This window comes from Pundamilia nyererei, unplaced genomic scaffold, assembly GCF_000239375.1.
Source record: "Pundamilia nyererei isolate P.nyererei 1_Seehausen unplaced genomic scaffold, PunNye1.0 scaffold00039, whole genome shotgun sequence".
In the NCBI taxonomy this organism is placed as follows: Eukaryota; Metazoa; Chordata; class Actinopteri; order Cichliformes; family Cichlidae; genus Pundamilia; species Pundamilia nyererei.
The window spans coordinates 1,221,734-1,248,189 of NW_005187440.1; the positions used below are offsets into that span (position 1 = coordinate 1,221,734).

Consider the following 26,456-nt stretch of genomic DNA (forward strand, 5'->3'; position numbering starts at 1 on the left):
GGTTGTTTTCCCCGTAATGATGGACACGACCTGAATGACCTAAATGAGAGGATATATTCTCATCAGCACAGAAGGCTGATAATGGCAATAATTTAGACAACATTGAATTAATGTAAATATGATGGCTGGTGCCAGCTCATCACTACACGGTTGGGTCTTTTCTTTCAATGTTTGAAGACTACTTGCCCTATTTAAGTATGCATCTTTATATGTCTATATGTTCGTTGTATTAATATTAGATACCAAAGAAAAAGAGATGTTGTGTTAAAGAGTTAAAGTCTGATTTGGCAGGTCTTTAACCTGTGGATTTATTCAACAGCGTTACCTTTACAGTAACCATAACACAAACAGCCATAAATCGTTCCCTGTCAATGTCTTCCAAAATATTTACAAGTGTGCTGCAACAGAAATGAAAGCTTTATATTGAGTTTATTTTGAGAGTGTTTTCCACACGATGCTGTTGATCATATTACAAGTTGCTAACTAAATTGCTATTAAAAAAATCCACACAATAGCTCCGTTATAGCTCGTCCAGTTTATTGCTGTTGTAAAGGAGCTTGTTGTTTAAGGAAATCATTATCGGCAAGCTCCTTTCCCCAGTTTAAGCTGTCTGAAAGCTTCCTTTCAATAGCAGCAGTCTTAAATGAGCTGCAGACACTGGCTTAAGTGCAATCATATGGTAGAGTGAAAAAGAAGTCACAAATACTTATCACTGCCAGGAAGGATTTTAAAAATGATTTTATGAATTCAGACATGTAATTAAGTTTCATTTTAAGCACTGAAAGTAATCACCTCTTTTAAAGTCACCTTTCCAAGCACCTGAAATGTGGGTAAAGCATTTTTCAGTAAGTGTTGAAAATATAATTTACGCTCTTTTCTGACTAATCACATAGCAGATTTTTTTCTTTCTGTCCATCACTTGGCATTGTCCTCCTCCTGCATTCTTGGTGGCTTCGGCCCCCATTTCTTGCTTTCTAATATGCCTTCCACATTTTATCTACTCCTCTAGCTCACTGTCTGGCCTCTCACTGTCTCACGCCACACATCTTTGGTATCCCTCCTCTGTTTGCCGCTCTCCTCCTTTCTCTCTTAAGGAAACAGTCTGTCATGCATGGCTGTCCGTGAGTGAGCACTGAATCAAAAGCCCCAGTGTCTGCATAAACCTCCGCCAAGCAGCAAAAATCCAATTTGAATGCCTCCAGTAACACTGACAGCTCAGTGGAAATGTGCACGCGCATACACACACACACACACATGGAAGTACATAGAGTACACAGCATGCCTACAAACAAATTTACTTGAGTAGAGAAATGTGTATGCAATATATCCGTCCAACTTCCCCAAGAAGTTGCTCTGTGACATTTAAATCTAAATTAAAATCGAATGTGGTAATTTAAAGACAGCACAAGCACAACACAAAATATGTGTTAAAGTGTTTTTTGAAAAATATAAACAAATTTTGAATTTGATCCCAGTACCACGTTTCAAAAACTTGGAATAGGGCATGCTTTCGTCACCTCTTTAAACACCACCCATGTGAGAGATCAGTTGTTGTCTTGAAGTGTTTTCCTCTATTGCTTACTTGGAAAGAATTCAAGCTCCTCAACAGTTCGGTCTCCGTTAGTATATTTTTCATGTCACAATATACCAGATTTTTTAAAAATTGTCTGATAAGACTATTTCATGTCATACCAATGCATGCACAACATTTTTGCAGGACAGCACCAAACAAACAAACATAAGACGAAAAATGTTGTGTGCATGTCAACAAATATTGCTTCATTAATGCTTTCAAAGATGTGACAAGTTGCCCGTGCCACGTGGCATCAATGCCATTATGAATGTTGGCTTTTGAATGGTGAACTCAACTGACACAAACCAGATGGGTTCTGGTCTCTTTAGCCTGGAGCACGTTGGCCATGATCTACAAAGAAATATAAAAAACTTCCAACACTTTCTTTTCCTTTACAAATAGAATCAAGTGCTTGTGGGCACTGCCTCTCAGTTTCCCATTTTGATTGGCAATGATAACTGTCATATCCAAATATACATATACGAGCTCTCAAGCATTTTTTGGAAGTAAGTAGAGGTTACATTACAAACAGACTTGGCAGGTGGGGGAACCCAGAGTGGCAGGCAGTGTTGGTGAAAAAAAATTACTCAGAAATAACTGGCATAACCATGAGCTGGAAGCAACTCCAGGCTACGTGTCCTCACTCAACAGTATTCATATTAATCTACCTGTCAAATGTAATTATCTAGTAATTGAAGGTGTTGTTGTCCACTTTAACCCCTGGAAGTAGGAGAATGGACAGCAAAAACACTGCAGCAGGATGCTATTTTGGGACATGATTTCTACTGCTGTCCCTGTTAAACGGTGTATGTGAGGGAAATATGCTAAAATGTAAATTGAAGTGGAAATGGTTTTGGTTTCTAAAGATGCTAAAGGAATGAAATATCTTGTAAAGACGTTTACATACAGAGTACAAAAGACTCTTCTTCTCAACTAAAAAAGCTTTTTTGGTCTACCTCCAAAATTTGAAACTTTGACTTTGGCAATCTTTAATAGAAGCTTCCACCACTGTAACACCATACGCATGATTATGTGCATAATATTTATAAAATTTAATATGATTTTTCCCTTTTCTTTCTCTTTCTTGAACTCTTTTTGACTATTTGTAACACAGTCCCTCACAGAGTGCCACGCCTCTCTTCGTTTATACTGCTAATAATTTCTATTATTCGAAAATTATTCATTAATTTTATTTTCCATTTAGTTTCCACATTTGAGAAGTTACCTCTGCCCTATTTTAAATTAAATATGCACTCACTGGCCACTTCATTGGTTACACCTGATCTGTTGGTCGTTAACTCAAACATCTAATCATCCAATCACATGGCATCAACTCAGTGCATTTAGACCAATAGAAATGTTCGGCCTGCTCTTATATAATCATAAGAATTGCCAGAAATCTTTTCCTAAACATAAAAGACATTACTCTGTATCTACCAGAGGGCTCATCTATAAAGTTCACATTTAGACTATTAAAGTACCAGTTATAAATACATGATTTCATGTCCTGCTATTAAGTTTATTTAATATGTTTCAGTATGACAGAATCACAATGGCCTCCTTGAGAGGATGATCTGAGTTCACATATTCTTCACATATTTTGTAGGACATGTTTTATCTTCATCAGGCTCTTTCTGACTGTGAGTGTCCCCAGAGGGGATACCACCTCTAACCCTGCACTGGTTACTGTGCTGCTCTTTCCAATTAGTCAAACAGAAGCACACTGTCCTGCTTTGAATAAAAACCTGCACTTCTTTTTGTAATTTTTCTATGTATCTTTAATCTTCCTCAGCTGTACTCTGAGGTCTCAGGGTTTTTTTTTCACACTTTGGCAGGCAACCATGGAAACCAGGTTACCCACAGCAAAGGTCATTGTATCCATGATGCATGTTTGAGGATGTGTATGCTTTGATAGCAGGCAGTGCTTTGTGTTCCCACGTGTGAAGCTCCTTGAACATGTTGAGACACTGAGGCGAAGGAACCTGCTGGGAATGAGTGTGATGGCAACAGCATGAACAGGCACACCAGGGAACGCATGCTGAATCATAAACATACAACTAAGTACAATAACACAAATCCAGACAAACACGATTTATACACATAGGAAAAAAAGCATTTTCAGCAGCTTATTTTTAATGTACTTGATATCTGAATGATCTTTGTTTATGTAGTACAGTCAAAGATGGCACTTGTTTGTTTAGCCCCTGAATCTTTTGTGCCAAGCCAGGGTCCTAATGCAAAAATTAAAACAAAACATCAGCAGACACAGCTCTGTTTTTCTTAATCTTATTTAAAGTAAATGTGTATTTTGTATAATTTACATATTTTTTTTATGTTGTATTTTCACTTAAATAATAATAGTCCTCCGTGCATAAATAACAGAGTTTAATTAATGTTAAGCATGTAAATCAATACAGTATCTTCATTCAGGTATTTCTTCAGTTTGAACTTCAAGCAGTGAAAATACTAAACAAACAACTATTTTTTTACAATACACTGACGAATGAACATTATCACATAAATAACCTAAGTGTGAAAACAATCTGAGGAATAGACTAAGAGGTAGCAGGACAACAACCCCTTTATTTTTGGTTCACTTGTGATAAAACTCTCAATCAACACATGAGGCTGTAAATGCACGGGGATCTCAGCACCTCTGTCTGAAGATAGAAAGTCGCTATTTCAGCTTCTGATGTCAGCGCTTTTAATAACTTCAGATGATGTTATGGCAACTAATGTTGAAGTTTTTCAGCGTATTGCTAATTTCCTGTGTGTTTTTTTTAACCAGAAAAGCTTTGGGCAGGTGTTGACACTGACTCAAAAGCTTACCAGATTTCTGTCCACTGCAAGGCCAATTGCAACCCCCCCCATAATGGAACAATTAGAAACTCAATAGCAAAGCCAACTCCTGCAGCTGTATCTGGATCAGTGCATTCATAGATTTGGTCGTCTACTGTCAGATTTCAGCCAAAACCCACACAGCACTGGATGTATTCGCTTTTTTATATCTGGGTGATAGAAAGTAGGACTGCATATCAACTAGTGGTGCAACGGATCAAAAAATCTCACGGTTCAGATCGGATCACGGTTTTAAGTCATGGATCGGATCAATTTTTGGATCAGCAAAAAAAAGAAAAAAAGAAAAAATTTTAACATTTACTTATTAACTTATTTAAGTATTTTTTGCCTATTAAAAACATTCAACTCAAGACTCATTCCACAGAATTACATAAAAACAAATTAAGGTGCAGTATAGGGCAGTACAGGGGTTTTTATCTACCATTCTGCTGTTTTATAATGAGCGGTCATGGTCACGTAGCTTTCCGTTGACCTCGAGGTCCACCCATTTGTAGTTGGGCAACAGAAGATGCCTGGGACAGTTCAGCCATAACTTTAAACTTTTCCTGCTCATACATGCCTGGGTACGATCTTGTCACTGAAGTGGACGCGCAACGGGATATCATAGCGTGGCTCAAGCACGTTCATCATAAACCCCTTGTTTTGCACAAGGGAATACGGCCTCCCGTCTGCAGCTAAACACCCCAGTAGCTTTTGTAATAGCTTTAGCCCGGTCAGATTGGGGAACAAAGGGCTGCTTAAATGCTACAAACTCCTCTGCTCCTCCACCTGGACTGCTAGCGCTGGCCATAACTATCGCTTGACAGACTGACCACGCGCACCATACACATACTTCGAATCTTCGGATCACGTGCGTCCCGAACTGTGGAGTGGAATTGGTTCGGATTACGGATCAACCGTGATCCGTTGCACCACTAATATCAACTATTTATTTTGAGTGACATGTTTAGTACGACTGCATGATTATGGACAAAATGTATATTATAATTATTTGCAACAATATTGAGATCTGAGTGAGACATGCTTTTATTGCACTTTCATGTAAACTAACTCAAAATAAAATCCGCAATCCTCATTCGCCTCAATTCGGTGCTACACTTAGAAAAAACCCCAAATAAATAAATAATAAATGTGACCAAAGTTAACAAAAAATTAAATCAACAGGGAACTTCTTTCACATTCACACTGTGCTGCATTCCTGTTAATTAAAACATCTTTGCTGAAAAATAAGGTGTTTCCTCACCTGATCTGAGTGCATCTCCTAGAAGCAAAAGGCAAAGTCTTTGATTCCATTCATTGTGCCTGCTCGATGGATGTGAATGAAACTTGAAGAGACTCGACAGCTGTGAGATCCCTCTCTATTTGCCCTGCATTAACATATCTTTTGTCAAGTATGTTGACCATTTCCCTGAGTTCTTACGTATTCAACGTGTTTATTGGATTTTGGCCAAACTGAAGGCGACTGATTGGTGATTTCAATGCATCTTTGTGAGCTGGAAGAATACGCTCATGAGTTGTGGCTCTTTGAGTTGATGTTGGATAATTCCTGTTTACAACCGCCGCATTGTTTTTCTTGACCTTCATGCATTAATTATACTGCAGTTTACGCTGTGTTTTCAAACATTTGAATAAGTTAGTCAAGTTGCTTTGTGGTGCAGACCTACAGCACTCTTTGCATATGGTTTCTTGGTTAATGTCAGTTGCACTAAAGCAGAGGTGTTTCCAAACAATGGATGGTGATTCATTTCGAAGGACAGGTTCTTCTTCTCTGCCAGACAATTTAAATTTTCTTGTGTATCTGTCTTTTAAAGTTTTACTCATCCAGACTTGTCCAAGAAACCTAAAACTGCATGGTGCAACATGATTGGCCCATCTGGAGGGAGTCATTTAGTGAGTGCTGGATTTGCTTTTACTTTGAATTGTGTTGGCACAATTCACATTTTCATTATCGCTCTATCATGTTCATTTAATTGTGAGAAGCCAAAAACGTGATCAAGATTAAAATCTGATTAATTGTGCAGCCCCATTGCTTAGTGTATGTAGTGCCAAATGGCATGTTTTTATGTTTGTGGGTGTTTGGTTCCAGTGAGGGGAAATCATTACAGTAAACACCAATCTACCTGCAGCCCTCTTTGATGTAGCTGAATAAATTTCCCTCTAAATAGCAGATAGTAGTTACAGGAAATGGTTTGTGTGTGTGTGTGTGTTTGTGTGTGTGTGTGTGTGTCACTCTTAGGACAGTTCAGATTTATCTCCTATTATAGCCCAGCGGAAGTCTCACAGTGATAGCTTCCCTATGTTTGTGTGTCTGTGTCTGTTGTGCCACTTTAACTTGGCACTGGTTGAAGCCAAGCCTGCTTGGCAGTGGAAACTACCGGAGAAAGAAAAACAGGAAACGAAACCTGGATCATAAAGATGGCTGTTAGTTCAGTATCATTCTTTATTACAGAGATATTGTGCTGGCTGGAGCCTATCCCAACTATCATCAGGCAGTAGGTAAGATACGCCCCAGATAGGTCGCCAGTCTGTGCAGAGCTAACACATAGAGAGGGATCATGGCTTTCTCCGAGGCTATTTTTAAGAATAAATGATAGTCGCAGCACTGCAATAGACTGGCAACCTGTCCAGGGTGTACCCTGCCTCTCGTCCTGTGACAGCTGGGATATGTTCCAGACCACAGATGGATGGGTGGGTGATTATTAAATTGCTGTTAAACAATGAGCAAACAATGACAGCATGCTCTAAAAATTTAATGACAGAATATGCTGAAAAGATCTTTAGACTGTCACCCCTCAGTTCGCTCTCTTGCTATGGCTCTGATTGAAAAGTAGAAGCCATTCATGTAGGGGCATGATCCTTCCCTGGCTTGCCACCACTGTTTATTGTAACACTTAGCACCAACAGAGTCGAACCATGTGTCCCCTGCAGTGTTCTCTCCATTGTTAACTGGTTGCTTCCTGAGACTCGGTACGTGCAGTTTCAGTGTTGCTCATTGCAGTTATTTGATATCCTGTTTTGCCATTATGCACAGTTCCACATGGATAGAAGAAGGGATGAGGGAATCTAAAAGCATTCATGTCTCTGCTCTTGAGACTTATTTTACTCTTTCTTCCCACCTTACCTTTTCATATGTCTCCCTTTCCTCCCTATCTCCCCAGCCTTTTCTCTGTCAGCTTATCGCTCACTCCTTCTCTCTGACTCTGTGCTTTTGTAATTTCTTCTTTGCTGTGTGTGGAATGGGAAAGGAATGGGAGTTATCTTCCTTCATGTATGGTGAGGATCAGTTCTATTCTGGGGAAGTAAAGAGAAAAGGAGAAGCTAGAGGGACAAGAGTTCTCTCTCCACATGCATTAACCATGAGAGCAGAGCAGCAGAGAGGCTCCAGCCAGTCGAGAACTGAAAGAGAGAGAGAGGGGCCCTGGGCTAGCATCACACACCTGGACACACTTACACACTTGGTGTACGTATGCGTTAGTGCACACACAGGAAAGCAAACATGCAAGCATCAAAAACATGCAAACTTTAGTCTGCTTGCCATAAACACTCAGCTTAACAATAACACACACACAGGTCTGAGTACAGCTGCAAGGAATTTGTAACGACGTGCTTTAAATGAAAAAAGATGAGAAATGTGGCATTTTTTTGGCAACCCAATTGAAAAAATTTGAAGGAATAAAAAATTTCCCTTTTTTAAAAAAAAAATTATATTTTAAATTTTACTCATTGCAGTTATGATGGTTTTCCTAAAATCATAGTCTATCTACTTTTTCTTTCTGGAGCAAAATACATTTTTCACTGTTATTTTCTGTTGAAGTTGCAGTTGACTAAAATTGCTCTGCATTAGTAACTCAAATTGTTGCTGCTGAAGTGAATGAAAACTGCAAATCAGCCTTTTTCCTGTCTTAAGGAAATGTTGCTGTTTATGTTAAATTTGCTAACTTGTTAAGGTCATAGGACAATGAAGATGGGGGTTAAAGAGACCATCATTGACCTTATGTGTTATACTGTAACTTTGTGATCGTCTTGTGGAGTATTTTTTTTATTTATTTTGTTTCTATATGTTGTTTGATTTGCCAGGACATACTTGTCAGATTAGCCAGTCGGCTATGTAAAAACAGGACACACTATACAGCACTTGGTGGTCCATTCTATACTAGTGATCTTTTACACACATGTTTGTGTATGTCTGCACACTTTTAATTATCCTCAGAGTCCAAAACAAACTCAAAAATATACAGACGCTACTGATGTCCACTTCTATCACACCTCCACACACCAGAAGGCAGGATGTCGATAAAAGGATGAGAGAGAAGGAGAGAAAGCAGCGGCTGATGGAGAGGGAAAGACTGGCCGTAGGTGGTTTTTAAAAGGACGGCTGGGTGCTGTCACTGCATGATAAGACTGTTTGAGGGGAAGGTGATACAACTCGTTCACACTGTCATACCTCTGCAAACAGGTCTGCACCATCTGGCTGTCTGACTGGCTTCCTGGTTGGAGAGATGTCTTATCGGTCTCTGTGTCTTGAAGACTGCAGACACCCTTTGGCGCGATGTCCTCAATAATTTGTCTCATGAGGCTTTTTAAATCATCAAAGAAATTTAATCAAAGCAGAAACATTAACACGTTAAATCAATTAAAGAAACTTTATTGGCTAGTCATTCTTCCCTTCTAGGAAAAGTATGAAAAATCAGCACTTTCAACACTATATAGCATTTATAATATTCAAGCGATGTCGTCTTTATTATTCTGTAATGTTGCTATAGATAAAGCATTGCTAAAGCTATGTAAAAAGCTTTTATGCCAAACTCATTTTTTGATGCAACATGATGTAAATTTAGTTTCAAATACAGTTTTTTGTGTGCAGAACATCAGAGGACATGGGTGTGACAGAGAGGTAAACAGATTGTGTTATCATTCATGTTTGTGTAATTCATTTCTAGCAAACAAACAAGAAACACCACTTTCTTTATCATTTGATTAAACATGCATTGGAAATCCCATCATCCACCCTGTTCCTCTATTCTGTGTTTTTATCTCTTGCGCTCCTATCTCGCCTGATTTTTCTTTCATGCACGCGTTGTTTTTCTTTCCTTTTCCTGTCATTGTCTTTTCATTCTAATCCTCCTGCTCTTATTCAGCTTCTTCCTCTGCTCAGTCTGACCATTTGCATTTTTATTTTCCAAACATTTCCAAATGCTTTATGAGTTCTTTTTTCCCACCCAGCTGTCCATTGAAGAACCCGCGGTATTGTTCTTCAGTCTGACTCAAATCTATTATTGATTTAACAGCAGAGTTTCAACTGCAGGTTTTAATCACAAGTTGTGCATTTATACACACACCGACCCACACAGTACACAGTACTGATGCTCTCTAGCCCCTTATACTGTAGTAACCTTGTCCCTTGTGACTAACATCATAACCCAAACCATCACACACTCAACCTCACACAACGTTCACATTGAGGTTGTGACCATATTAGACTGGGCCCGAAGTGCTGAGCCAGATTTTAATTAAGAAACATGCATTATATTGTAGTGTGGTAGTGGTCAATACTATCGACCAGTTGGGAGTTATTCAGTGAGGAGAGGCTGTGGATGAATCGTCCTCGAGATGTGTGTGTGTGTGTGTGTTGGTGTGCAACCTAAGAAGTGAAACGTGTTTTATGACTTTCTCTTGGCCAGAAGCTTTCTGATGGTAATTGTGCTGGTGTGTGTGTGTGTGTGTGTGTGTGTATAGGACATTCATCTGGACAAAGCAGGGAATGAACTGTCAGCTGTGGTGTTATTAGATCTTGAATGAAGGGGTAGTCTTTCTCTCTGTATTCAAATGGTACAATTTAAGGTTTGTGTCACCGTGTCCAAAGTCTATAAAGACTTTACGATTACAATGACCTCAACAAACAGGAGGACACAATCTACTGACACTAGGTTTTATAGCTAACAAACTATTACAGATTACATTTATTGTATTTATTATTATTATGATTATTAACTTAAGAAATGACAGTTTGACAAAATGAACTAATTATACGTAGTGCGTTGTTGACCTAGGATTATTATTGGTCTGTAATGAAATATGTACCCCCCATGTACCCCAGAGAAGCAAGTGGACAAAGTTGGGACAGAAGTTGGGAGAAGATTTGGTTCAACAAATATTAACGTGACCCACAAAAACTGTGCTGACCTGGCCTCCAAATACTCCAGGTTCTATATAGTCAGCATCTGGGGGCAAACGGAGGCCTGAAATGATAATGCATGTCCACAAAATACCCCAAGGGAATGCATGCCCATAGCCCAGGGGTGGGCAATTCCAGGCCTCGAGGGCCGGTGTCCTGCAGGTTTTAGATCTAACCTTGGGTCAACACACCTGAATCACATGCTTAGTTCGTTACCAGGCCTCTGGAGAACTTCAGGACATGTTGAGGAGCTAATTTAGCCATTTAAATCAACTGTGTTGGTTCAAGGACACATCTAAAACCTGCAGGGACACCGGCCCTCGATGCCTGGAGTTGCCCACCCCTGCCATAGCCCAACAGCTCTGAGCTTTGTTGAGGGGGCTATGCAATAAATAAATGTTTTAACTACATTTTAGGGTAGAGCATGATGATTGATTCATGATAACAAGAGCTTGGTTTGCACCACACCTACATATAAACTAAATGGTAAAATTTGATGATACACAGAGATTTCAAAATCCACTGTATTAGGTACACAAGGTATTAGTTTTCATTAAGGTAGATAAATCAGTATAGTTAAAATTCTAGTATCTAATCTGTCAAAGTGTCCCATTTCTGTCAGAAAAACACGTGACCCGCTCCTTAAACTCCTTAGCTTATTTTAATGTTGATGCCATCAATCTTTTAGTCAGTGCTGTGATGTGTGCTTAATGCTAGAATAAATCTTTGTCATTGATATATAATGTTACTACAAGATGACAAAAGTGTAGTTTAAAAAAAACAAACAATTGTTGATACAAGGATGAGATTTTTAAAGCATGGTGATCATCTCACTTTAAAAATAAACCTCAGGTGTGCAGGTGTACGAAATCATGGATATCAATGTTTCCACTCTAATTAAGTGCAATATAGGCCATGACAGTGAAAGTTTTGGGTCTTTGAAAGTAAAGCAGCTAAATGCTAAAAAGCAAATTCAAACATTAATTCCTATATTACTATTACTTGGTGAGGGAAAAGGTGCAATGTTTTTAGCATTTATTTTTTACATTTTGTTTTAGTTTAAACTTATTAGCAGTAAAAAAATAGTAATTATTCGCTAAGCCTTGTGTGTTTTAACATGTGATGTGAGAGTTCACCTTGTTATTCTGTTGTTTCTGACATCTAATAAGTCTGTGTAAAAATTTCGGAGGGCTTTTAAGAGTTAAGTATAAACCAGGCAGGTGGTTGTGTTGGTGAAGGTTATTGACAAGGGGTAGGAATTGTAATGTATCAGTGAAATGTGTCATTGTGTTGTACTGGTGTGTTTCCATAATTAGCTGTGGAATCTGTGTGATTCACCACAGGAATACTTGCAGGATTGTCCGCTATCTGCGTGGAATATTGATCGAAACATTAGCCTGTTGCCATGACCGTGAGCAGCCAGACAAAGTGTTCGCTCACTGAAGTCATTGTGGAAAAGAGCCTCCACTCTATGATTAACTGGAGATAAACATGGAACATACAGTGGCAGCATGCCTCTGTGTTTCATTTAATATATTCTCATACCATGTAGTCATTCTTTTAGATGAAGTAGCTACATTAATGTGTTGAGTGTTCTTATTTTCAGGCATCTCTCTTAATCTCCATATGTTGAGAGCAAATGTATCTTAGAAGGTTCTAAGTAAATTCCGTGTATTTATCTACTGTATAAGAAACTGCACCACATGCTGTATATTACAGCATGTGGTGCTGTAATATACAGCACCACATGCTGCTTGGTTTGCGCCACACCTACATATAAACTGAATGGTAAAATTTGATGATACACAGAGATTTCAAAATCCACTGTATTAGTTACATAAGGTATTAGTTTTCATTAAGGTACATGAATCAGTATAGTTAAAATTCTAGTATCTAATCTGTCAGTTTATTTATTTAATATAAATTCTTTTATCAAATTCTTACTATTGAAAGGAAAAAAGTTTTTTCATAAGATGAACACTGACAAATTTTCTCTGTAGCTTTTAAGCTATTTACCTGAAGCAATGAGAAACTGACACAGGAGCTTAACTAATATAACATTATGTATTATAAAATAGCCAATTCATGATAACAAAAATTCCAATTAGCAAACACAAACATGTTTTTGAATTTTGGTTTTTTAATTATAGGAAATATTACTGTGAAATAAAGTAGAAACAGGGTAGTTTTGCATTTTGTAACCCTGCTTGCAGCGTAATAGAAAAACTTAATGTGCCTTATAATCCAGTGTCCCTTATAGTATGAGAAATACAGTACTATGTTTGTTGCCTATTATTACCCAAAGATGAACATGTCAACACAATGTTATACAGCAATTAACATGGTTGATACAAGACAATTACTTAGTAACTAAGTGGTAATAACTTGTTATTCCCCTTCTTGTTTCCTCCTTATTAGCCCATTCTTACCACATTGTTACCAAACTATAATTTAAAGGGCTACCACAGTTTTGCACCAGGATGTAAAGTTGATTCAAATATGAATGAAAGTATTAAACATAGATTAAAATATAAATGGAAACATTTGAAAATGTATTTTTTAGATTTTCAAACTCACAATATTAGGTAAAATTGCTCTTAAGTGTTTCCCTGGATTTCCACAAACACTTCTACTATGATAAGCTTACATTGAGAGTATTTTCACTCCGTCTCTGTCTACTTCCCTCCTATTCTTCAGCCTGTAAAGCTCCACACTGTGCAGATTGACAGATCTATTAAAAGCGTTGTATGTAACCCTCAGTAGAGGTGCAAATGAATCCTGCACATGCATGTTAGGCTGTATTTTAATGGACTTTGTGTGTGAATATAGATAGAGGTGCACAATATATACATAAGCTCAAGCTCAACAACCACAAAAAACCAAACAGCTTCAAACAGTGGACATAGCCTTCATTTACTTTACCTCAAATGTGACATTTGTCACCACTCTAGACAATTACAGCTCATCTCAGATTCATTTGGGCAAAACGTAACCATGCCATACGTTTAATCCTAAATAGACCCTTGCACTGTTTCTTTGCACAATGAAATATTTTAGCTACTATAATTCTAAAGCGCAGCTATAACAGTTTACTTCTGCTCCTGCTGTGCTCTTTCATCCCCCGCTGTTTACTGGGGATGGTACAGTTTCACAGATACTCCCACAAAGACAACAGCTTCAACTTAGAAGTCAGGTTTAATTCATGTGACGACTCATACCTCAGTGCTGCGGACGAGAACCGTTACTGTCAAAGCAAATTGAGCAAATTTTGTGGGATGTTTGAGAAAAAGTGTCATGCCACTGTACTTGAAAAACCATCAGTCTGAAAAACCATCATGTGGGTGAGTAAATCCTCAATGTGAGCTTATCTAAGGCAACATTATGACAAGTACCATGATGAAATAAAATCGACTGAGACTACCAGTGGATTCTGTCCTCTAGGTTTCTCAAATACTGTCGTTTTGCCAAAGATTGTTATAGGAGCACTGAGACACTGGTGTTTATTTCAGCCCTGCTTCACAGTCCAGCCCTGTATATGTCACAGAGTATACCATACACGTGCAAGTTTCTCTTAAAGTGCTAAAATGCATGCACGTAATCCTCGATTCCTTTAGCATCTCCAAGGTGGTCAAATGAAAGAACACTGTAGGACCTATTACAAGGTGGTGGGGCTTCTGCTCTTGTGAGTCTGCATTAATTCTGGTAAGATGCCCTTGAACAAGGCACTTGTCATCCAAACACTTAAGCTGCTGCCACTAGCATAGGCCTGTGACTGCTGGCACTGGACAGCTTCCAGCTTATGTACTCAGGATTGAGTGTGGTTCAAGACAGTCACGGAGTACTGCATGGGTGTTCACCTAAACTATCTCTTGGATTAAAATACATTTTCATAACAAATACAGATCGATGAGGTACTTTTACTGTGCTGAAAAGAGAAATGTCGAGAACTGTTTGGCAGTGTTGCGGCAGATAATGTGGTGAATCACACGTGGAGTTTTCTCTGTGAAACGGCGGTAACACCTGGTCAGTAGTGTTTGGAGATAGGTAGCATGAATATTTTATGCTGACAGCTGGTCAGTGTGCATGAGAGTGTGTCCCCTATGTGTGCGCGTTTTTCAGTGTGACTAAGTTCATATTCAGTTGCCAGTTTCATGCTTTCACTGAGGTACTCTCGACTGAGTACAGAACATAGGCTCCTTTTTAAAGGTTAGTATATGTATGCATGTGTGTATACATATATATTATTTATATTACTATTGCTGTGTTCTACATGTGAAGTACTCTGTGTAATTCAGGCAGTTTGAACCTTGCAAATCAACAGGATAACAACATTAAATGTATTAATGAATTTATTCAGCCTCATCTGTCTAGTTCCTATTAACTGTTTTCATTAATTAGGAGATAGCGGGAGAAAAACAAACAGATGTGCGATAGTGAGAAAGGCAGAGGCATGAAGACCTCACAGACTTCCTCCTCTATGCTGTTTTAGCTCACTGATTAGATCTTGACCCTCCCACCTCCTCTTGTCTTCTCTGTCTGTGTCTCCAGGCTAGTTAGTTACAAATTAGAGTCACAGTGAACTTCCACTTGACTCCTGTACTCAAAAGTAGAGCTTCATTGTATGTTCTTCGTGCATCTGTCCCAGCCACATTTTGATGGATTTTGCACTGGCATGCCATTCTAATGACTTCATTGTTTAACCCTCTATGCTCCCTCCCCAGCTGTGAATCTTCTTATTTAGATCTTTAATCTAAATTAATTTTTTAGCCCTGGCTCCTATTCTTTTTATTCCTTTAGGACTAACAGATGCCTCTGCGTTCACCGTGCTGACTTGTAAACGATTAAAGATATTGATTGATGGTTCACCAGAAAGTATGGGGGGGTTTACATATTCACCAATTCATTCTCTTAATTGCCAAAATGGTTTTCTTGCTCATATTTAACTGTCTGCTATAGTTTGGTTATTTGAGTAAACACAGTTTATCTATTTCTTACCACCTGCAACATCTGTATTCATTTGGGCAACATCAAATGAGTCTCCCTATCTGCATTACAGCATCTGTTCAGCTGTTTGACACCTCTGGCCCTGTTAAAGATGAATCCAATTGTTTTCACTGCGATCATATTGTGTCGTAGAGACACAATACTGACAGAGATCAGCCTCTTAAATAGACAGACCTGACCTTCAGGCTACTGACTGTTGCAAGAGGAGCTGAGACCTCCATGTGTGTGAGTGGAGGTGTGAAGTGTCTACAGAGAAATAAGAGTGGTAGCAACAGAAAGAGAAAGTGAAATGTGATTGAGGAAATCAGAGTCCTTGAGGAGAGCTGTGCTTCTCAAAGTGGAGATAAGAGGTTACAGTTATAGTCTGCAGTGTGCTTGTTTTTCTCGGAAAACATCATTCACAGTCTTGTAAATAAGTCTGTGGCATTTACAGTACTTTTATATGTTTTTAATTCACCAGACCTTAACAACAGGTCACTAGGTTATGTTATTCTTCTTAATAAACATATTATGATTCATTTTTTGCACTGGTAAACAACATATTCTGTTATTAGGCAAAATGTTCTGTATATAAATGTGTGTATTTGTAATATAACGAAGGGCACAGGCCGAAACGTGTTGTTCCAGTAATAAAGCTGTTCTTTATACTATTCTTTAAGTTTTATTGGCGCTTCAGCCTCAGGAGAAACAGTTCTTGCAGACATATTTGCACCAAGAGCTAACAAAGATTAGACTGAAAGCAAGTCTTCTATCATATGAAGGTCAAATGTGCTGTGCTATTGAAAATGCTTGAGAACAGGAAAGCTCTCTTGCAATTTATATCATGTAATAAGTATGCTCTTCCATTTAAATCTTGATTCATGTTTCTGTGATGTATGCATAAGAAGCTACAATGCAGAGAAGCCCCCCGCCCCCCTCCCATTTTTCCTCCTGTGTGAGTGTGCAGAGTCAGCATTGTTGGAGATTGTCAGGGCTCATTTTCCTCCTTTCAAAAAAAAAAATACATTTTCAGCTATTTATTATTTTGATAACTTCTGTGGGTCTGGGAAATGGTCTGAGCTAAGCAGCACACCACATGCAAGCTGACTGGTAGAAATTTGTGAACACAGACATGAGTCTGTTTTTCAAGTCTGCGGGCCTTCACGCCTACAGTAACCTTATAGTTAGTGTATTAATTAAGAAATACAGTAATTACAAGGTTGAATTCCTGCTGTTGATTGGATTTTAGCATTGTAGCATTTACTATATGAAGCACCTTGACACCAGTGTTGTTGTGGTTTGGCGCTATATAAAATGGATAATATCGAGTGCACATCTTTGGATTGTAAGACATTTCCTCCTGTTGCACTTCAAGAGGTTACCTTACTAAAAACCTCTGATAGATCTACGTCTACAACTGTTCATGCTTTACTATGTGAAACTAAAGCTCAACACTCATGCACAAGGAAAAGCCTAGTTAGGTCGAGTACAAGGAGTAACAAGATGATGTGACACCTGCGAAGAGCTACATAAGAGTCAAATTAGATTACTGTTGACAGACGGAGGACAAAACTAGAGGTTAAAAAACAAACATAAGAAGTAGAATTAAATGAAATAAATATTCATAATAAAACAGGAAATGACTAAACAGAACCTGAAACCAGCGTAGCTCCAAGGTCTCTTAATGAAATGGGGGCTTGAAATACAGCAGCATCATTACGATGCCCTTGATTTTCTCTCACTTAAGGATAGTTGGTTTGGAGCGGCACAAATGCAGTGTTAGTGTCCAGGGAGGAAGAGGTAGAGTCTGAATTAGAATGGGGCCAATATCATGCCAACCAACTTGCAGGCGACAAAGTTGTGAGCTCCTTTTGTAAGCCGAGCTTTTTTGTTGTGATTCTCTGTCACTGGTAGAGTTCTGTCTGAATGATTAGATGTGATTGGTTCAGAGCATGCTGATCGCACCCTTTGTAATTTTGCATGTACAAAAACCAATGTACCCAGTGAGGTTTGTTTTGTACACCCCAGACTTAGTATCCATTGTAGTTTCCACTTGGTTTTTCTCTTCTGTGTTTAAAAAAAGGGCAGAGTTATCATCACTTTTGTGTAAATTGTTGAACAAAACCTGTAACTCCTGCACAATTAGCAAAGACATTGTTCCTCATCTGTTACGGCACAGGTGCACGTGCAAAGGATTCACTGGTTTTAACCACATCGTGGAAGCTCAGATTCTGCTTTGCTGTGCTGTTGATTAAGCTTGACATGATGAGAGCTGAAGAGCTGCTGGGATTAAAAAAACTGCTGACTTCTTTCTCTCCACTGTTTGCTTTTTCCATCTCCTCCCTGTTCTTTCCATCCCTCCATTCTTCACTGCATCCCTCGTTCCTTCCAATGTCTCTTGTGATGTAGTGTTTAAAGCAGAGGGGTAGACAGGGAGACAGGATTAAAATCAGCCCCCCCTTCTCTTCCTCCTTATCCACTTCTCTTCTTCTTTCTCCCCCTCTGCATCTTCATCAGATGTAATTATGACAACACAACATAGGAGGACCGTGCACAGCAAAATTAGACTTTTAAATTTCTTTCCACTTTAGCTATTTGAGGAACGAGACCTACATTTTCAAACTGATCAGAAAGAGAACAGAAAAATGGGATAAGGATGAAAACAAGAGGAGGAAAGAAGAGAGAATTAAAGAAGAAAAACAGAGGCAGAAGAAGCAGATGCTAGGTAGGAAAGCTAAAGAGAGAATATGTTAAGAAGGAACAGACGATGTCGGGGTGTAGCGATGTAGCTGTAACGGAACATGGGATCAGTAATGCTGTCAAGCTAGAAAATGCCAGACAGCAAAGCAGCACAGTGGGAGGAATTGCTTAGTTAGGGTATGTGAGTGATGCAGGCTTTTTTCTCTCTCCTGTCCCAATGTTTGCACATCCTACCCTTTAAATTCAAGGAGCCAACTTCCACTGTACCCCTTTGCAAAAAAATTTGAAAAGGGATGGGTGGGTAGGGGGGTGTTATTGAACAGCGGGTGGGGTAACACAGTACATCTGCGCATTGCATTGTGGGAAGAAAAGGGGATGGGAGAAATGCATGAAACGTGCAGAGATTTACTAGCTTTGCTCTGACTGCAGGGGAGCTAAAATAGCACTATTTATGGCAGCAAGGTAGCAGTGGTGAATGCAAAGCTACAGTTGGAAAGACAGGACAAGAGGAGACTGGCACAGCTGAGAGAGGAGCTGGGTTGTTTTCGCAGTCGGGAGAAATTAGAGAAGCAAGCAAGGTCCGGACACAAGGGAGTATCAGCTCTCATCTGGAGGAGGAAGAAAAGGAAGGAGGAGGACAGAAGAAGAGGAGGAGGAGGAGCAGGGTGATGCTTTATTTTTATTTTTAGATGGTGAGGAGTGTTGCATATTTGTTTCATTTGACTGTATCTCTTTGTACATCTGTTTGTATCTCCTTTGTGCTCATGCTGTATCTGTATGGTAGCATGTGCGCATACCTGTGTGTCTGTGTGGATTATGTTTTTTGGCACATGTGAGGGATGCAATTCTTTTCACTTCGGTTGCAGTTTCTACCGAGCTGTCATTAAGCATTGCAGTCAGTTTGTGGTTGATTTCTCTCCCTCTGGTTCTAATTGATAACTGCTATATTGTCTTTACATAAGACATCTATGGAAAGACTAATGAATCATATTTCATGTGCAAGTCGGGTGAATGAACACAGATTATGTGGTTTGGGTGGTAGGAAACACTAGTGTGTCATGTCTGAGTCATCAATAATATTCAGAGGAATCAATAGTAATCACCTTTGAAAGAAAATATGAATTAATTATAGTGATAGCTCAATGGTAACACCACATCATTAACGTTCTTGAGCCTTACTGACCCTTCCAGTGTTACACAAAGAATTGTTCAAACTGACAGATACCTGATTTACGTTTCAGTGGTAATGCCAAAGATGTGGTCAAGGAAATTACATTGAACCTATTTCCATTTAGTTGACTGACGTATTCACAATACAGTCACCATGCGAATATTTCACTCAGAACTAACTCTATAGTGCCAATGAAAGACTTCGACCAAACTGTCGCCAAAAACTATGTATGCATTATTGTTACAGAGACAAAGTAAAATGGCTTTTCAAATTGAAAAAGTGGATTTTAAGCATACTCATTAGTTTTTTTGTATTATTATTTTTTGCCTGCAGGTCCAGGAATGGCTGTGTCTGAACTGTCAGATGCAGAGAGCTCTCGGCATTGATATGACCACGCCTCGTTCTAAGAGCCAACAGCAGATTCACTCTCCGTCCCACCAAGCCAAACCGATTGTCCAGCCTCAGCAGCCTGCGCCTCAGCCAACACAGCCGACAGCAGCAGCGCAGCCAAAATCTTTGGCACAGAGTCAGCCCACCCAGCGGCAGCAGCAGCAGCAGCAGCAGCAACAGCAACCTCAGTCTCAGCCCTACAGCCAGACTCAGCCCTACTCCCAGTCGCAGCAGTATCCACAGTCTCAGCAGCAGTCATATGCTTCATCACAGCTAGAGTCCCAGACTCAGTCTTATACATCCCCTGGCTTACAGAGACATCCAGGCCCTGGTGGCTCCCAGTCTCATACAGGGCCTTCTCAGCAGGGCATGAGATCTGATCCATACTCCCAGACCGGTCCTGGAGCTCCAGGAACTATTAGAGGTCCCACAGGAGGCTTTAGCCAACCAGGGGGTCCTCGGATTCCTCACCCTGGTGCAGTACCCCTCCCTGGTTTGACCAAGGCACCTTCCCAACCAGATTTGGGTCGTGGTTCCCCAATGCACCAATCTATGGCACGCCACGACCAGACCAGAAGTGCTGGATCCTCCCCAGCCCACAGACCTCAGAGTCAGGCCCCTCCTGCCCAGGATGGCCTGACCAAACTGTTTGGCTTTGGGGCATCACTGCTTAATCAGGCTAGTACCTTGATCAATGTTGACCCGCTACCTACCGCCTCCACCCAGCCAAGCCCTGCACGAGGCAAGGTGGTGTTCAGTAATGCAACACCTGACAACAGGCAGCAACAACAAGGGACCACCAGTACTAAACCATTCACTATGGGGGGCCCTCATGCTCCAAGCCAAATGGGTGGTCCTAATGTTCAAAGTCAAATGGGAGGTCCTTATGCTCCAAGCCAAATGGGGGGTCCTCATGCACCGAGCCAAATGGGAGGTCTTCATGCACCAAGCCAAATGGGTGGTCCTATGGGTGGACCCCATATGCCAACCCAGAAGCAACAGCAGCAGACCGTGCCCCAACAACAAGAAATGCAGAAGCAGTCACCTGCTCATCAACAGAAAGGACAGCAAGGACAAAAAACACAACCACAAGGACAGCAACAGCAGAAAACACCTACTCATCAGCAGAAAGTGCAGCAGAAGCAGGAGCCTGTGGCAGCAGCACCTGTGGTTGCTCCAGAGCCTGTGAAACCCAAAGTGAACTGTCCTCTTTGTAAAACAGAGCTGAACATCAGTAGCTCCGACCCACCTAACTACAATACCTGCACGCAGTGTCACAGCCAAGTGTGTAACTTGTGCGGCTTCAACCCAACACCACATCTGGTGGAGGTAAGAGGAACGGAACACCTACAGACATCACACTGAACACATGTTATTGCAGACATACAAGAACAAAAACTCTACTAGTACAAACGCCGTCAAATTTACTTTTCACCAAACAATCAATAACATTCAACAAGCAGATAATGTTCTTCATTCCACTGTTGAACCTAATCCTCTTCACTGTGTGGATGCCGTTAGATGTGCAGCTCGTGTTTCAGTTTCTCTAAAAAATATATATTTTTCTTAAGCCTTATCCTTTATCATGATCTGTTTTTTCACTCAGGTTTTCATTTTACATTTTCGTTTTCTTTTTATGATATAACAAAGATGTTGTTTTGTTTTATTCCCGTTTCTTCATTTCAATCTTACTACACCTGCTACATTTGTATAAATTTAGATGTCCCTCCTGAATTCTTTAATTGTTTTTATTTATGAGTTTTTCGTTACTTCTACTAGAGTTTTCCATATCTCGTTTTAATCCCTAACTTCCCCCTTTCCATTTTTATTTTTTGGATGTTCTGAATGTTTACACATACAGTTACATCCATAAGCATTTGGAGATGGGACTAAAGTGCAAATGCAATGGGTTTAACTACTTAGCAATGATACTGATTTTTATACATAGTCGTCTATTTTCTGACCATCACTAAGCAACATATCAACAACAATACATTCATGCAAATGAACTGCATGCTCTGTGGTCAAATGTTTGTGAATGCTGGAGGTATTTCCCCTTTTTGTTGTGATCAGTGTTGGGGTTGTTACTCAGAAAAAGTAATGTATTACATATATTGCAAAGAACATTTTCTTAAAAGTAATGTAATAGATTACTTAATTACTCCCAGGAGAACGTTTTCTTTGTAAAATGACCTGAAGCACACTGTCTCATAATTACCATTTAACAATATAAACCAGAGTCTACAGCCCCACACACCAACACAAATCTCTAATGAGGACACATGTGTGATCTTTCTCTCAGTATTTACAGATAAACACAAAGCCGACAGCATAGAGCAAATATGAAAACCAGCACAAAGAGACTTTACAGTAGAATCGTCACAGTGATTCTACTGTAGAAATATGAAGAGGTAGAAACAGAGGCTACAGCCTGACTTCTTATCAGTTTGTTACCTGTTAAGTTCAGTGCTGGGGTCGGCATTTGCGCAGCTTTAACATCACTCTGGGTTCTTGGCTAGGTTAGCATTAGCATGCTGTCTGTGCAGATGTTTGCAAAGAGCTGAAGTTGTGTTAGCAGCACAATGCAGCTGTTTCTGTCCTGGGCACAGTTTAAAATGGCCAAAGGTAGAACATGAGGTCAGGAGTGTGGCCTGGCAACACAATAAAGAAAATTCGATCATGTTAAAACTCGCTGCTTACAAATAAATAAAATCTAACTCGGGTATACTGACCAAAGAAAACCATAAACTGTGTGTGCACAGCTTGTACTGACAGTATGTGCTCCTTTCACCTTTGTATTTGATCTAATTGAACGTGGTTTTGTTTCAGTTCATAAATTTACATTAAACAAAAATTTAGAAAATTATTCAGAAGTTCATTCTTAAGTTATTGTGTTATCTCGTTATCTAAATTAAGTACCACTTCTTTGCCTCTCTCCGCTGTCCCACTGGGCTACAGTAGCCTGTATTTAACCCACTTTTCTCAACAAAGATTAGTAATCATACTAATTGGAACACAGAAACATCTACATGTACAGTAGTGAGATTCATAACAATATTCTGGAGTTTTTATGTATCTGTATCATAATCCACTGTGACATCAGCACCCCTTGATCTCTCTTTCTTTTCTTCATGTCACCTTAGATGGACTGCCGTGCACATGTCGATGAATTAAAATGAATGAATGATGAAATAAAATAATATGTAGCAATCCAGTGAGCTACGCGTTGAAGACAAAACACAAGAGGAGAGAAAAGACTGTTCCTAGGAGACCCATAATCACAAAACATAGACATCCTTTTCTGTTTCGCTGTCTTTGTGTCTCCCAAAGTACCTCTGCTCATGGTATAAAGAAACAAGCGTAAAGGCCAACCGCCCTCTCACCTTCCCTTTTATCGATCCAGTGCAGGCTTAGAGTTGAAAAGAGGAGAGAAAGCAAGAGAAAAGAAAAGATGGCAAGTATTTCAGGAAGTTAGAAATAGAGGAAGAAGGGAAAGATAAGGAACAAATGTCGCAGAAGAATAATGTAAGAAATGGAAGGAGAAGGGGGGAGTGTAAGAGTTGAGAAGGTAAGTAATAAAGCAGAGAAGGAAGTCAGACTGAAAGGAAGAAAGGGACTGATGAAGGAAATGCATGAAAGAAAATAAGCAAGGATGCATGGAAGTCAGTGAGTCTGGCAGATTTACAGAGACTCATGGCATATTTACTTTGAGGCAGTTTAATGCCTCCAAGGTCTTTAGTACTTAACAGTACTGTGAAGTGCTTGCCTCATAATAGACCTAGATATAATACACAGGGCTATATATAAGTGCCTTTACTATAGTATGCAGGACGGTGATAAATACACACTAACACAATAACAAGAAGGAATGGGCCATATCATTGAAGATACCACGCTTATTCATAAGTGGACTTACTTGGACTTACTACCTGTAGATAGCAAGTAGATGTGTGTTTCTTTGCAATGTGGGTTAAGGCCTGCAGGTCCTAAAAAGTGCATAAAATGAGAAAAGAGAAGGTGGACACAGAGAGAAGGAGTAGAAAAGTGATATAACAACCATATAAAATCATTTCTTTAAGCCAATTAGAGTCAAAGATGATGGTGACAGCATATTCTACTAACTTCTGAGCTCTCTACAAAAAGGCAAATTATGAGGAGAAAAGATGGGCATCATCATGAACATTAGTCATTATAAGCATACAGAAAAAAAGTAGAAATAGAAATGGACAAAAAGGTAGATTATTAATGGAGAGAAATTCTTAGAAAATGTTAAAAAGGAACTCAAGGTGGAACTGAGATGGATTCATAGAGACATTCATAGAAACAAAGGAGGAATAAAAAGGAAAATGAATAAAGTGGGACAAAGAACAGAGCAATGGTGCAAACAGTTAGAAAGAGAGCTTGACAGCAGCTGAGAGGAAACCAGACATGTAGACCTGAATCATGTACAGCTTTTAGTCCAGAGGGAAGACAGGCACTAGTGCACACGCACGCACACACACATGCAAAAACCAGTAATTAGAACAGTAGGACAAAGAAGAAGGTAATAAATCAAGCAAGTGAAGCAAAGAGGGATGAGGAGAGAAGCCAGCAAAGAAGTGATGATATCACAGATGAACTGAATGTACAGTCATTTCCATACCTGATAACGATTCCCATCAGCTCACTCCGGGCTGACTTTGCAGGTTTTTACAGTTTGTCTTAACTCTTTGTGATTTACTTGATACATGTCTCTGACAAACAAGTCCTATATGTGTAAAACTTCTAGATTATATTGGAACAGCAAATAGAAATTTTGGGCTGTAACATAATTTTATTACATCACAGGTCATAAAAGTGTTACCACAGTTTAAAGCAATAAATCCGTGCTATAACAGCTTCAACTCTTCTGGAAAGGTTTTCCAAGGTTTAGGAGTATTTATGGGAACTTTTGACCATTCAGAAGCACATTTGTGAGGTCAGACACTGATGTTGGACGAGAGGGCTTGGCTCACACTCTCCACTCTAGTTCATCCCAAAGGTGTTACGTTGGGTTGAGGTCAGGATCCTGTGCAGACCAGTCAAGTTCTTCCACACCAAACTCGCTCACCATGTCTTTATGAACCTCGCTTTGTGCACCAGTGTGCAGTCATATTGGAACAGGAAGGGGCCATCCCCAAAGTGTTCACAGAAACTTGGGAGGATGACACTGTCCAAAACATCTTGGTATGCTGAAGCAGTAAGACTTCCTTTCACTGGAAGTAAGGGGCCGAGCCCAGTTCTTGAAAAACAGTCCTACACCATAATCCCCAATCCATCAAATCTGTATGACTAGGTGCTTGATTTTATACACCTGTGGCCATGGAAGCAATTGGAACAACTGAATTCAATAATTTGCATTGGTGACAGAATACATTTGGCAATATAGTTTATTGGATCACAATGTGGAATGAGATCATAAAAACCTAAACAATGTTACAACCTCTTCAGATCAAAGTCCATAATCTGGAGATGAATGTAAAATGTCCTTTTGTCAAACAATAAATGTGTCTGCTTGAGTTATTTTTTGAACAAGCCACTAACAAAATAAAACTTTTTGCCTTTACTAAAAAAAATGAAAGCTACTGACGTCACACTTTAGATGAGTTCAAGAAAGACAGGAACACTGTGGGATAGAGAAACATGGAGGTCGCGCTCGTTTGACTTATTAATTATTCAAATAGGTTTTTTTTACATATATAAATAGCAAAAGAGATGAAAAATGTAAGGTGGAGGCAGTGTCTACTGAAAAAGAAAAGTAAGAAGTCACACGGCTTTGTCTTTCCTCCTTCTTTTGCTTGCATTTCTGCAAACTTCCTTCCTTCCAGCCCCCTTTTCCAAGATTCTCCGTTCCAAATCACTTGCTTCATCATGAAAAATACTAATCAGCTTTGTCTCTAGTGGTGCAAACATTCTCCTCGTGGTGATACCTACTCACACACCCACACACGCACACACAAACGCACACACTGCTTATAGACCAGATGTTAGTGAATGAGTGAATGAGGTTATTTCACTGTCCAGTCTGTCATTCAGACTTTTTCGGCTGTCACGACTGCCGTCGGAACAATTACTAGGATAACAACACCCCATCCACCTGACTGTGTGTCTGAATGTGTGTGTATGAGGTCACATTTGTGTTTGTGGGCATCTGCACATCTGAAGAGAACTGATTAGGGATTGTGACATTTAATCTGCTGCGTTGTGTTTGTGCACATGTGTTGTGAGCAGAGATGGGCAGTAACGAGTAATGTAAGGGATTACTATTGCAAAACAGGTAATTAGATCTGTTACTTTCCCGTAAGCACGCTGCATTACTAAAACCGTGATTTTTTTTGCAAGAGTGTCTCATGACAATGATGTAAGCGAGTGCGACGTTCGTGACAACAGCTGTGTGCAGATCAACAAAGGATATCAAGTGCAGGAGAGAGTATGAGCGTGCAGCGTTTAAAGCGTGGAAGTATTGACCTTACTTTGAGTTTGATTCCGTAAAAAGTAACAAAAACATTAGCATCCGCTGTTCACTGCGTGGGAAGAAAACGTATTTTTACAGCGAAAAAAACCCTTAACTTCCGAGCAAGCATCGA

The 26,456-nt window shown here is 39.6% G+C and overlaps 1 protein-coding gene across 1 annotated transcript in view; it reads left to right on the forward strand.

The window, feature by feature from the left end:
* Positions 1-26,456, forward strand: part of bsna (bassoon presynaptic cytomatrix protein a) — a 111,083-nt gene that overhangs the window by 16,624 nt on the left and 68,003 nt on the right. Inside the window, exon 2 of the mRNA XM_005730715.1 lies at positions 19,795-21,180. Within this exon, the coding sequence (XP_005730772.1) occupies positions 19,795-21,180 (1,386 nt within the window). The remainder of the gene's footprint in view (positions 1-19,794; positions 21,181-26,456) is intronic.